Raw genomic sequence first — 14158 nt, 5'->3', positions numbered from 1 at the left:
GTTTCAGCGCCTGGGTTTATTCTAGTTAAGTAGGAATGACTTTCTGCTGTAACATCAAAGAAAGCACTTGAATGTTTGGAAACTGCCGAGTATTAAATAAGCTTTTGTTTTAATTCTCAGAAACCAGAGTAAGATGAATGCTTTACAGTAATAGTGAAATAATTAGAGCTCATTTGCCATAGAAGCGGAAGCCAGTCCGATACGAAAAAGGAACGGGGTGCTGCCTTGCATGGGAGGTGCCTCCTGCAGCAGCCCCTGCGCTCGGGGAGCTCCTTGGGCTCCGTGCTCGTCCTCCTGTCCCAGCAGCCACTGCACACCTGTATCCACGGAGCCCATGGTGCCAGAGGCGCTTGTGCTAGGAGGTCAGCTTGGAGTAGCTGGGCGGGGAGAGCTTGCGCTTCAAGTACTTGAGGACGTAGAGCGGGAGGCAGCTGACCACGGTGATGGCCGACACCTTCCACAGGAAGGTCATGGTTGTGATAAAGGCAAGGTCTGTAGGGAGAAACACAGGCGAGTGTGAGAGGCGGTCAGGGAGGCCGCACACCTGCAGTGCACCCAAGTCACTCCAGACCTCAGAGGGGCCTCACGGACTGCAGGCTTCTTTATGAAGCACTGCTTTGCCTGCCCATCAGGGAGAATGAATTCTCCTAACGGGAGTCATGAGAGCACAATATTAGAGAGTGTGACCTGCGCCACCCAAGGCCGGGCGGTAGCAGCCACTCGGCACCTGAGTGCTGGTCCCAGAGGAACCCCGGCAGCAGGAGGGACCCTGTGACGTGTCAGATGGCCAGGCCCACCTTCTCCTCTAGGGACAGCTGCTGGGCTGCAGGGGCAGGGACACAGCAGGCGGTGCTGTCACTGCTCACCTGTCCTTCCTGTCCCTCGGCCTTGGCCGGGGAAGCCCAGCGGTGGCCCTGCACAGGCGCTGTGACAGAGCTGCAGCCTAACGGCGGGGCTGTCCGACTTTCTTATGGGAAGAGGCACATGAAAAACCAGACATTTACAGTGTTCGCTTCTCCAAGTGGCAGCAACCCCGTGTGTTGTTAGAGGTGGGACAAGACCTCCTGATGTGTCCCTGCACCGTGGTGCTCAGTGACCTTCCACCGGGGCGGGTACATTTCCCCTCCTGCAAACCTGCTGCACAGCCGGGTCTGGCAGGAGAGGCGTGGCCCCGCGGTCCCTGAGCAGCCCTGCCCTGTGTTCTACTGCAGTGGGAACAGTCACCATCTCCAATGCCCGACGCTGAGGACAAATCGCCACCTGGAGCATGGACCACACTCCTTCTCTTCTCTTTGCCAGATTTAAACCTTAACGAGTCTCACAAGTCCTGTCAGACACATCCACCAGCTGGGGCCGCACAGGGAAACCTCTCTCAGACGCTGGCTAGAAAGGCCTGGAACTGGGAGGGTGACTGACGAGCAGCGTTTGACCAGGGTCAGGTGAGGGCGGACTGCAGTGGTGCTGTCTCGGGCAGGGGTGGAGTACTGTCATGTGCCAGCTGCCACCAGGCCTGTGCCTGTGATGGGCAGTCATTCCTGGGACCCTGAGCTCAAAAGAGAAGCATCAGAGGTCACCTGAGAGTGTGAAGATGAGGCGAGTCTGGCTGGAGAGCATGGGGACAGCCACCGCCTGACACTCGTCCAGGGTCTCAGTCACCATCAGCTCTCATCCAGCATCACGGCCCCTGGCTGGGGATGGCAGAGCTGGAAGGGCGGGGGGGAGGAGAGGGACCACTGAGTGGGAAACAGGTACCAGTGGTGCCATGCCATAGTGCTGGCGAGGGGCTGGCACGACTGTGCTGGCAGCTGGCCTGCTGGTGGGGCTGAGGCCATGAACATGGTGCCCTGTGTGTGCGAGAGGATGGGCGGGAGCTGCCAAACCACAGAGCCCTGGTGTGAAGGGGTCTCCATGTCACGGTCACTATCTAAAAGCCAAGATGGTGAATACCTTGATTTTATAAATTATAAGGAGTTTAATCTTTCCCCCAAATAAGTTTGTGTTTGAAGCTTTCTGATGTGAGTTTTACTGTGATCTGCGATTTAGACAAAGTATGAAGAAGTAATAAAAAAAATGTTTAAAAATCAAAAACAATTATCCAAAAACAATTCCAAGGCAACTTACCAAAATACTCATTTAGAAAAGCCAGAGAGGCCACGTAGCAGCCAAGGCTGAGGAACTCGGCCACGACCATCAGCCAGTGCCACGTGCGGACAGTCAGCGCCACCATCAGCAGCTCCGTGAGGATGAGGGCCGTGAACGAGATGGCCACGACGTGGACAAACTCCGACTCAAAAAGCACCAGCGCCCCGTACATGAGAATGCCGCCTGGAAGACACAAGGGCGACGAGGGTGGCTTTTACATGACGGACTTCTGCTCGGACTGGAGATCCTGTTACTATGTGAGGCGCTAGAAGAAGGGCCATGAAGAGCTGGCTGGTGTTTCTAACAGAGACGTGGGCTACGAATGTCCCAACCTCCCACGGACGATCCTCTTAAACTCTGGCTTATGAATGAAGGGCCTGGAGAGCAGGCCTCCACCCCAGTTAGCGCAGGCCGGCCTGCGTCTCAATGCGGTAAGCCTGGCCTCCAGTAATCTCACTTTCAACCGCCTCTCATTTGTCTGGAACTACACAGGGCAGCCAGCAACCTGTGACGACTCGACTCAGATTCTCCACGTCCCGCGTCTCTCCTGGAAAGAACCGCTGTGATAAGTGCTTGGTAAAATGTTTCTGGGTTTACATTTCATTAAAAACAGGTAAGTTTTTAGGTGGCACTCTTCGGTTAGAAAATGCTGCACAGTGAAGGGCCTGGCAGACAGCTGCAGAGGGGCGATCACTAGATGGACAGGAATGTGGTTGCGGGTGGGACAGGAGACAGGCGCTGTGTCACTGCAGGAGCAGCGGGCTCTTACCTTGGTAAATGCTGATTAACACCCAGACGAGGAATGTCTTAAAGGACAAGGACCGGCCCTGGGGAAAAGGGAGAGAGCGAGTTAACCACCACGTCTCACGGGGCTCAGCCTGGTGACTCCTGCAGGCCCAGGCCCACTCAGACACCCCCTCCCCCCCCGCACCCCCTGCTGTGTCAGAGCTCCCATCTGTGCACTCAGGGGGAACAGGTGCGGCCTCTCTGAGCCTCTGGGACAGAAGGTCTGTCTAGGCAATTAAGCTGGGGCAGTGCTGAGGGAACTGACCGGAAGCACCTACTGAGGGGCGGTGGGTGTGTGTGTAGGGCTGGGGCAGGAACCCCGGGAACCAGCAGCTCTGACTCAGCCCGAGGGTGACTGGGAGAAGCCGGGGCTGACATGTGTGCCACCTGCCACCTGGGGTGTGAGGGCAAAGATGAGGCCGAGGCAGAGGCAGTTGCAGAAGCGTCGCACGTTCCTGAGCTTCACTCACTGTGGCTTTTGTTTCTTGTCTGCGGCTTGGTTTCCCAAAGTCCCAGTTCCTGATCCCCGAGGGCCGCGTGCAGCTCCTGTTGCTCACTGGGAGCTCTCAGGTTGGTCCCTGCTGTCACTACCCAGTGGTCCGAGCGCACCTTCTTTCTGGGCATGGGTGAGGATGGGCCCCCGCACACCCACACTCGTGCACGCCCTGGTTCCTTCTGCCTGTGCCTCACCGGGCACAGTGAGCCCTTCTGTCCTTCCTTCAGCTCTGGCCTCGCCTCTCACCAGCCAGCACATGCCACCCATGTGTTCGGAGTAGTTTTCCTGCGAGACACTCACCGACTGCAACCCAGGGCGCCTGTGAGCTCCCTGCCCTCAGCCTTGTTGCAGACTTGGTCAGACACTTTGCCAGGGACCACTGCACAGTCCTCCCCCGCCCGCCCCCGCCAGCATGGAGGTGGTTTGTCTCTCCTGGGGTGAGACGCATTTGTCACAGTCCGTGTCCCATGCATCTGTGGTTCCACTTCTGTGGGTTTTGACCAGCACAGCCACGACGGGCCCCAAGCCGAGCTGAGTGCTCTCTTGCCTAATGCCCTGTCAGCCCCCTCCCGCCCGAACCTGGGGCAGTCACTGACCTGCTTCCCACCCCAGAGGGTCACATGCTGGGATCACACACTTCTGAGCCTGCCTTCTGTGTGGCCAAGCGCCCTTCAGCTTCAGCTGTGCTGTTGAGAAGGCTCCCCCTACCCTCTCACTGTCCCGTGTGTGGCAACGTCACTGGGCGAAGGACACCTGGCTGTTCCCAGGCTGAGCAATTAGAACAACGGTGCCAACAAGCTCGGTGCACAGGGTTCTGTGTGAACCCCCACGTTCTTCCTCTTGGGGCTGCTGGGTTGATGGTAAGTGCACGCTTCACTTTGTAAGACATGGCCAAGCCGTGTTCCCAAGGGGCTGGGCTGCTGGCATCCCCCAGCAGTGAGAGGGGCCCCTACTGGTGCCCACCCAAGCACGTGGTGGGGCTGGTATTCCAGGGTTTTGCATTCTCAGACTTCACGTCTCTGGTTTAATTTTAATTCCCTGTGACAGGCCCTGAGCATTTTTGTGAGCTTACTTGCGCCTGCACATCGTCGTCGTCAGCGTGGTGTCAGCCGAGGTCTCCTGTCCACTGAAGAACTGAATTCTGTTCTTTTTGAGTTTGGAGGTTCTCTGTATATCCTGGTACAAGTCCTCCGTTAGAGGTGCCATCTGCAGATACTTCCTGCCGTCTGTGTTTGTCCTTTCACTTCCTGAACAGCCATGCACAGAACAGCAGTGCTGAATGATGATCAAGTCCAATTCACCCATTTCTTCCTTTAGGAGTCATGCTCTGCCCCTCTGTCTGAAGCTCTGCCTGATCATGGTCGAGCATGTTTTCCTCTGCACGGTTTGGTCTCACCTTTCAGCCAGGTCCTCATCCATCCTAAGGGCATGTCCATGCAGGAACGGGCGCGGGGGAAGGGTCTGCTCCTGCCTTTGGGTGCCCAGTTGTGAGCACATCGGCTGCTGACAAGACGACCCTTCCTCCTCCATGTTTCCTTTCATGTTTGTCAAAGACCGGCTGTTGCACTTGGCTGTATTTCTGGGCTTTCAATTCCAGGCCACTCTGTCTGTCTGTCCTGTGCTGTGACTGCTGTTTCACAGAAAGTCTTCCAATCTCGTTCTTTTCCAAAACTGTTTGGTGGTTCTATTCCCTTAACTGTCCATATAAATCTTAGAATCTGCTGGTCATGATCCTTCAACATCGTGTCTTCCAGCCTGTGAGCATCCATTTACACTTTCTTCAAGTTTCCTCCTCGGTGGTGTAGAGCTTTCAGCGTGTACATCCTGCATGCGTTTGCTGGTTATACAGAGTATTTCACATCTTACGCTATGACAGTGCTATTTGTTCACCGCTAGCCACAGGTTTCCGTGGTCCTGCACCTTCCCAGACCTCCTCATCTAAAAGGTTTGTGTGGATCACTTGAGACTTTCTACCCAGACTACTATGGCGACAGCACAGATATTTTTATTTTTTCCTTCTAATGTCCATGCCTTTAATGTCCTTTCCCCGCCTTATCACTATTATTTTAAAAATTATATAAGGATGCAAATATACATTTCAAAAGTTAAACCATGTTGAAAATGTTCAACAGAAAATGGAGATAGTGAAGCAGTCCTCGCTGTTCAATGTCTGATAGTTCAAAGACTTTTACCAAGGACAGTAGGTTTCACCTACGTGGTGTCTTGACAATGAGCACAACTACACCCAGATGTCTCTCTGTTAGCAGTTTACTTTATCATGAATGGAAAACCATGAGCTGGGAACTGAATTCACAGCTGACGTCTGAGACACTTCTGGCTCCGCTGAGGCAGCGCTCTAGCACTGACATATCTGAGTCCTGACCCTGGGCCCAGGCGCAGGGCTTTTCACAAGAGGTCTTGGCCCTCAGGACCACAGAGCTGCCTGCAGACAGGAGCAATGAGCACACACCATGTCCTGCAGCACCCAGTGCCTCAGCAGTGACTGCACCGAGGGACACCTAAGTATTACTGTCACAATCACATCGTTTTCTGTAGGAATGAAGATGCTGTGGTGTTGGCAGGAAGAAGCAGTTACATCTTTGTTTAATTGGTTCAAATACTGACAGAGCAGACCCTGCCTCCCCGTGCGAAGCCCCGGAGGTGGCACGGTGTGTACAGCAGCGCCGGGCATCTCGTCGGACAGTAGCCAGACCCGCGATGCCTGGCCGCTCACCCCCAGAACAGAGACCGTTTACAAAGAGGTATAAGCAGACACTTATTTCAAAGCACAGTGCTTTCCTCCGCTTTGCCCGGAGGTGCCCTCTGCATGCCTGACCTCTGAAGATGTTTCACGCTCTCTGTGACCTGATTTCTGCTCACAGCTTACTAGACAGATCAGTCCCTGGACAGTACGAACACCCGCCTGCTTATTCCATGTGCTGCTGCGCAGCTACCGTTTCCCTGGCCTGCACTCAGGTTTCCCTCTGGCTGCACATGGGCTGCTGGGCCAGGAGCCACGTCTCACACGCCTTCACCAGCCCCGCACAGCACCCTCACCACACCTGCCACAGACAGACTCACAGACGCATTGCCCAATCCCTGCCAGCACCGCATTCAGACTGGCTTGGCTGAGCGTCCAGCGTCACAAACTCTCTCCAGTGCCAAGAGGAGAAGCAGCTCGGTTCTCACCAAGTGAGCACGTTAATGCTACTTTGTTTTCAAAGGACGTGATGTGTATGAGATTTTTAAAGACATACATACTATAAGGATAAGAAACATAGGTTTTGGATCTGACAGAAAAGGAGCCTGGAGAAAAGAAGCGACTAAGCCGTTATAAAAAGATTCAGTGTCCTGACTTTAGGGTACTGAAATACTCTAAATCGCTCGTCGGCATGACAGAATGGGAAGCTAGCACCTTAGATCCAACTTAGACTTGAACAAGGTTTCCCGATGTCCCCGCATGTTTAACGCATCAGCCAATGGCATGGACTTCACGGTTGAGAGGAGTCAGTTGCTCAGCTCAGGGGCTAGTGACCCTGTGAACACGTTCTGCCACTGGAGTGACTCCCATAGACATCGAGGGATGCTGGTGGGCACTAAGCCCTAAACACAGGAGGCCAATGTGCCTGCTGCCTCTCCGCCAGTGACCACCAGGTGCAGACTGAGCTGCTGAGAATCCCACACTGACTATTGGGCAGCTGGCCTGGGCTGACCTGCAGTGACCTCAACTCCACTGAGACTCAACTGTCCATAGGTCACCTAACTTATATTCTACATAAAAGTTTATTTCCCTGTATATCTGTGAGCAGTATGTAAGTGTCTCTGAAGGCTTGGAAACAGGGATATAATCTACTAAAATCACAATATTTGCAATAGCTTCCTGTGGGTTTTGAATCTCTTATCCTATTCTACTTTACTGAATGGTAATGATTTCACCATTTCAGAAGATTAACCCAAAACCTTTTTCTTCTAGTTGTAATAGTCACAATATTATCATCATGACCATAATGCTTGCTATTTTATCTTATTTTATACTATACTGGTGAGCTAGCTCTATTTATGTCCTATGAGAGTAATATGGGATTTTGTACACAGATCCTCACAGCAACTCCATGAAATCAAGCTCAGCACCAATCGGACTGGACAGGGATCTGGGGCTGCAGGCTGCTGGTTTGTGCTCAGTGAGGTTCCTTCTTTGCTGCCCCATATGCCGCTGTCGCCTTAGAAACAGATGATCAACCGTAAACCTAACTTTATTTGAGGGTTAGTGGACTTTGCTCTCAGCGTTGGTTCAGGAAAAGCAAGCCTTCTGGAAGATTCCAAAATCACCATGATTTGTATTTGGATGCAGAGTGTATTTTTTGTGCTATAAAAAGATGCTTCCACAAAAAACACGGTAAGCTAAACACTTCTTTCAGGAATATTTTAACCTTAACAGCACAGTTTTAGGTAAATGAGTGAATCTTTTGCATAGTTTCAGGGGCTGGACTTTTGCTTGGCAGTATCATGGCAACCACGGCACATGGGTCTTGGGGACAGAAGCATGTCTCCACAGGTGTGATCCTGCAGCCCCCCTGCAGACAGATCCGGTGCAGGTGACTCCTAGGGTCCTAACTAACTGCTAGAATGCTGCCTGTGCCCGACAGACGGGTGCGAGGGTGCCAAGTGGGACCACAGTTGGGAAAGGAGCTCCTACAAGCCCAGGGGTGAGAGCGTCCTTAGATAAGAACTTTGCTGTGACATCAGAACGTCATCACCAATGTCTGAGAAAGCGCTGTTCTTTGCTGGTTATGTTTCCCTGTTTTGAAGTTTAACTCAAAAGAAAAATGCCAAAACCAACTAGGAGAAATAAAAAATGTCTGGAAGGACAGAGAATAGATTTAAACCTGCTGGGAACCTGCCTCACGAGGGGCACCTTTTCTCATGGCAAGTGTTCTTGTGGAACACCCGGAGTGGAGTGTCTGCGAGGAGCGGGAGGTGCCGGCCTGGCCCGTACCTTGGTGAGGTCCTTGTAGAGCTCTGGGTATAGCATGGCCATGTCCGGTTTCACATCCTGGTCCAGCACCAGTGAGAACACTGGGAACATGGTGTAGATGGTCGCGTACCTGAGAGCCCAGAGGAGAGTGAGGTCAGCACGAGGAACGTTCCACTCGACTAGGAACACCCTCTGCAATTAGTGGCCGAAGGTTAAAAAACTAAACAGACCAAACACAAGGTGGCACTGAAACTCAATGCTCATCCCACCCACCGCCCAGCACCATGGTCTACAAGCCACACACGCACAGGTGGCAGGACCTGGTTTTCCTTCCTAATTAAACATTCTGAGATCGTTGTGCACCCGAGTGCAGGGATCAGACGTAACACGGAGAGCCTTTGCCCTTTAACCAGCTGCCCCCAACGGCAGCATCTCCCAAGCTGCAGCCTAGCTCACAGCCAGAATGGGGACAGGGACACAGTGCAGACACGGGCATTCTGCACCCAGGGCTTCCTGCCACCGCTTCCCTTCCAGGCCCCTCAGCCCCTGGCCACCACCAATCTGTTCACTTCAAGGTGCACACACGTGTCACACAGCAGGTAGCCTGTGGGGTGGCACTATCACTCCGCCTGATTCCCTGCAGAGATGTAGGGTTGCTGTACCAACACTTCCCTCCTTTTGCTTGTCCGTGGTTGTGGACTTAGCAGTCTCTGTGACCTGACCATTCATTGAAGTACATCCCGGTCATTCCAGTTTCTGGTTATCACAACTAGAACTGCCATAAACATTTAGCGCACAGATTTTTTTGTAAAAATAAGTTTTCATTTATTTTGGACTCGTGGTGCGTAATTTTTGTAAGAACCTGCTGCAGAGTGCTCCAGTGTGGCTGTCCATTTCACGTTCCCACCAGCAGTGTGGGAGGATGGTTTCTCCACATTCTCTCCGTGGCTGGCACTGCCACAATGGTCCCAGCCGCTCGGAGGATGAGTAGTGGTGTCTCACTGTGCTTTAAGTCTGCTTCCTCATGGGCACTGCCCCTGAGCAGCTCTGCACCTGCTCTGGGAGGACTGCTGTTCACGTTGGGTCCACCTTGAGTTGAGTGGGACTGTCCTGGGCTGTGGAGTCCTGCGAGGTAGTTATAAGCTCCTTGGCACGTGGCAGCATACATTCCTGCAGTCCCAGAGTCGCCTTCCCTGCATGCAGCTCCAGGTGTCTCCTGCCGGGACACTGCTGTTGCTGAACTGTTCCTCCCAGGGGCGTCTTCTCTTTGCCTGCTATAAGGTGTTTGCCTTCAGTTTTCATGAGTTTGATGATGTGACTTGGTGGATTTCTTTGGATTGAGGCTGCTTGGTGTTTGCTTACCTTCTTGAATCTATAGGTTTGTCTTTTGTGAAATTTGGAAGTTTCTGGCCATTATTTCCTGGAGTCCTTTTTTGACCCTGCCCTCTGTCCTCTTCCTGAAACAACAGGGACAGGCATGGGAGATCTGTGTTGCCTGTAGCCGGAGGAAATGTAGTGACCATGTTCGCTCCATGCTGACTGCTGCAGGAGAAGTGGCCAGGAGGGCCGTGTGCGTCACCTGTCTGAGCTGTCCCACTGTGCCTACCAGCCCTGTGGCCTTGAGTGGATTCTGGGCTCGCTGGGTCTCTGCTGTCACCCAGGACGTGGGAATGCTGCAGGCAGGGGATGGCTTCAGAACAGGTGGGAGCCCGTGTGCTCACTGCTGCTGCTGTGGGAAAGCCCGGTCCGTGAGTGGTGGGGTCTGCAGTGGCCAGGGAGGAGGTGTTGGGAGAGAGTGAAAGAAGAGGCTATGGAAGGACCCTTGGTCCTGGGACGGTGATGGGCTGTTGTTCCCCCTCTTAATGATGTACAGGATGCTTTCAAACATCTTGGATCTGACATATATTATGGCTTTGCCGTGAAAACAGAAATTCTAATTTAATGGTAAAATTGCAAGAGGGACAGGAAGCGGGTGTCATCCCCACATTCACACAAGCAGAAGCTGGCTGCTACTTCAGCAACACCACGTAAACACTGACTGTGCACGGCCACTCAGATACCTGCTGTGTGCGCTTCTCCTTCCTACCACTTACCCCACCATGAGGAACCCCTGGTACAGGGGGACGGACGCGAAGTAGCAGACGGAGGAGAACACAGCCTGGGAGAGAGGAAAGGACAGTAGTTACTCACAGGCCCTCCCGACACTCCCTACCTCTCCAAGCCACCCGTGGCGCCCACGCACCTGCATGGTAGAGATGATGAGGCCCCTGTGCATGACGAACTGGCCGAGTGCCGCAGACCTCTTGTAGCTGCTCCGCCCGTGCACCATGAGCAGCCGGCCAATGTGCTTGAATTGCGTGATGGAGAAGTCAGCTGCCAGTGAGGCTGCCTTCCCCTCCTGCAATGTAAAGGCGTCTCACAACCTGCACGGCAAATCTGTGCTCCGGGGCGCATGTGCAGAGCTCCACTACGAGAGCACTGAGACCCCCTGCCCCACTGTGAGGGGTGGCCTCTGGGGAAGGTGACAGGGCTACAGGGACAGCTCCTGGGAGGGGCAGACAACACACCACTGGGAGCTGATGACAGGAAAGGGGCGTTGATTTGGCATCTGTCAGAATCACAGAAATTCAGCAGAGGCGGAACATGGCAGTGCTGCCCAGGAGATGGGCCCAGGGATCTCGGGAACCTTCAGGATGACTGTCTAAGCCTCAGTTCTCTCGCATTTGAACGCCACCCACCTGCCATCTCACAAAGCCCGAGTGTAAGTGAGGGAAGCCCTTAAATGCTCTGCCGACACACAGCTGTCAGCACAGGAGCGGAGAGCCAGGGAAAAGTTGGACTGCAACCTGCTTCGTTTGTAGGCCTTTCTGGGGTGTCGTTATATGAACATAAAAGACAAACCCCAAACCACAGCACACAGTTGGCCAGGAGACATGGACATTGAAAATGACCATGTGTTAAGCCCGAGAGAGAAGCTGCAGGTCCCATGGCAGCCAAGAAGGTTTGCTGGAGGATGTGGTGACATCTATGGGGAAGGCCCGGCACAGAGCAGGCTCGCAAGCAGGTGCTGACTGAATGCATGCTCGAGACGCTGCTGTGAGAGGATAAGCGTACCTTCCCCTCAATCCCAATCCCACAGTCTGCGGCCTGGATCATGCTCACGTCGTTTCCACCGTCACCTGGGTAGCACAAACACGAGATGAAATAAAAAAAACCTATCCCTTGCCCCGTTTTCCTCTTTTATCAGCAGAAGCTGTAAAAACTTCTGACATTAAAACAAACTGGTATTGGAGGTTGAACAGAACTTTGCCTGTAAATATTAAGATACCATTTTCTCTTAAGTTACTCTACAGGGACTGTGGGGGGTGTGGCCCCAGGTACGGTGTGGGGAGGGCAGGGCAGGGGCTCACCAATGGCGCAGGTGCGCTTGCGCGTGTGCTGCTGCAGGAGTTTCACAATGTGAGCCTTCTGGGTGGGTGAGCAACGGCAGCACACCACAGCCGGGCACTGGCAGGCCAGCTCCACAAGTTCATGCTCATAGTACCGCAGGCACACCTGGAACACAGACCCGGTCACTGACCCCGCTATGGCGGCCAATCCAAGCGTGCAGGGTCTTCCCCACTTCCCGGTGGGTGAGGAGCCACAGGCACTGCACAGAACTTCTTCAGGCTCTACCTGCTCACAAACACATCCACCAGGCTACAACGGGACTACTTAACAAGTCACAGAGATGCGCAAAAGCAGCCTGAGGTACATATCTGACTCAGAAAGCCTTTAGTCCACTAGCGGGAAAAGCAGACACACTCTGGGCCAGAGATACGGACAGGTGGGCAGACAGATGGCCATGTGCTGGGCTAGGGACCAGCCTCACCTCCAGGGAGTCCCCAGATATGACCAGCGCACAGTCATGCTTCCTTCGAAAGGCATTCAGCTCCAAATGGGCCTCTCCTCGACTGGCTACCTGCAGAAAGGGGAGAGGGCACCCCAAGTATAGTTGTTGAAACCAGAGGCACCAACAAGTGCTTATTTACGAGCCACACTGACATCGTTAGACACATGATCTAGAACCCAAAGTGCCTCCTACATGGAGTCCTATAAAGAACAGCTCTTTCAAACCTCTCCTGCAGTGCTGGGAACACACACCTCCTTATCTAACACTGATTATTTTCCAACACATGGAAAAGTGCAGAAAAAATATTGTAGTTACAATAAAACACAGCAGACAGAAGAAGCTGGCTTGTCCAAAAATGGGTAACAGGCACTTAGGAGCTAACGACTGCCTTGCCTTCTGTCACGACAGTCCCACAGGATGCCACGGTAACCACTGATTAAGTCTGTGGTATGTCCATACAATGATACTCCAGTACAGCAACAGAGGAGCCCAGGGAGCCGAGCTCCACACAGGTGACCCAAGGTCAAGGTCTGATTGAAAGACGCCTCTTTTCCTAATACGCCACTGGTGCAAATGCTTTCCTAAAGTCACTTGTCTGTGTCACAGCTTTCAACTTATTCTATTAGTTCATGCCAACAAATACATGAAAGATGAAATGATTTAAAAGATTAAAATCAAGTCATAATGTTGAAATGTCATTAATTTTAGAAGGAAAACATTTCAGAAACCAACACACTGGTTTTTGATATTCTTTCTGTGGAGATTTTATGGGGCATAAAAGAAATGATATATTACAGGACTGAAATAAATTAAAAGTTTCATGCAGTACAAATTAATCTCAGGCTCATCTTTAAATAGGTAGGTTTTATTGTGGAAATTTTAATTTGTGGTGCTATAACACAGAAAAGTCAACAAAAATTGATCTGACGTTTTACCAGAATCATTAATAATTTAATTGCAAATAGTCGACTGCAGGGCCTAATTTGCGATTCTGATGTTTTGAAATAAACTACATTTACATGTAAATGATATTCAAATAACTATTTCTGTAGGTACAAGCGCTGCATTTAAAACAGACGCAGACACACAGTGTCTGTTCACCCACCATCAATCAAGACCCAAGAAACTTTTATTTTTTGTTTGAATTAAATTAAAAATAACTAATACATACAGTAAACACATAAATTTAGCTCATCTCTATTAACTTTCTTTGAGCTAATTAAGGAAGAGCATTTGCTCGGGGAAGGGGGCAGATTAGACACATCCCAACTCTGTAGTAGCGTTTGTCCCACAAAGGCAGCTCTGCACCATGTGTGACACGTGTAACCAAGGAAGATGTAATTTGTATCAATATACACCTCCACAGATGAACAGCATGTCTAACTTAAAGCAGATATTTAGTTGTATAAATAATTCTAATAGAACAACAGAAAAGTACTTGTAAACTTGGAACTTGTTTCTATCAAAAAGCAGCTTTTCATCACAGTTAATGTACTAATATAAATCTATCTTAATGTTTTTATAAATTGAGTAAGAAAATTGCAGTATTTCTCTTTTAAAACTGATATTCAATAAATAATAAGTAACGGCATGTACATTCCCACAGAATCAACAGGTTTTAATTGTGAGATACAACATTTAAAATTCAAAGTGATTTCGACACAGACTTACAGGTCTGAAGACGTGAATGTCTTGCGCTCTTGACACCAAGTGTGAGCTCTTGGCGATGCACGTGGCTGTCTCGAGTTTATCGCCTGTTAGCATCCATATCTAGGAAACAGTTTACCCTGGTGAACTTCATCATTACACTTCGTCTCTTTAAAGTGTCTCTCGTTGCAGGATATTTGCACCCCATGTTCACAGCATC

The 14158-nt window shown here is 51.5% G+C and overlaps 1 protein-coding gene across 4 annotated transcripts in view; it reads right to left on the bottom strand.

The window, feature by feature from the left end:
- Positions 1-225: 225 nt before the first annotated feature.
- ATP9B (ATPase phospholipid transporting 9B (putative)) overlaps positions 226-14158 on the bottom strand; it is a 148924-nt gene continuing 134991 nt past the window's right edge. For 3 of the 4 annotated variants that reach the window (XM_070420485.1, XM_070420486.1, XM_070420487.1), the window contains 10 exons: positions 13963-14061; positions 12271-12360; positions 11810-11954; positions 11514-11578; positions 10642-10797; positions 10493-10557; positions 8421-8529; positions 2912-2969; positions 2122-2325; positions 226-492 (listed from right to left, as the gene is read on the bottom strand). In XM_070420485.1, coding sequence (XP_070276586.1) covers positions 356-492; positions 2122-2325; positions 2912-2969; positions 8421-8529; positions 10493-10557; positions 10642-10797; positions 11514-11578; positions 11810-11954; positions 12271-12360; positions 13963-14061 — 1128 coding nt within the window. In that variant the 3' untranslated portion in view covers positions 226-355. Of the gene's footprint in view, positions 493-2121; positions 2326-2911; positions 2970-8420; positions 8530-10492; positions 10558-10641; positions 10798-11513; positions 11579-11809; positions 11955-12270; positions 12361-13962; positions 14062-14158 lie in introns of those variants that run through there. The other variant, XM_070420488.1, reaches the window with a different exon arrangement.

Source organism: Myotis yumanensis, unplaced genomic scaffold (assembly GCF_028538775.1).
Source record: "Myotis yumanensis isolate MYYU_CA2020_CCGP unplaced genomic scaffold, mMyoYum1.0.hap1 SCAF_7, whole genome shotgun sequence".
In the NCBI taxonomy this organism is placed as follows: Eukaryota; Metazoa; Chordata; class Mammalia; order Chiroptera; family Vespertilionidae; genus Myotis; species Myotis yumanensis.
Note: the sequence above shows the minus strand (reverse complement) of the source record. Positions and strands in the feature narration are given on the sequence as shown.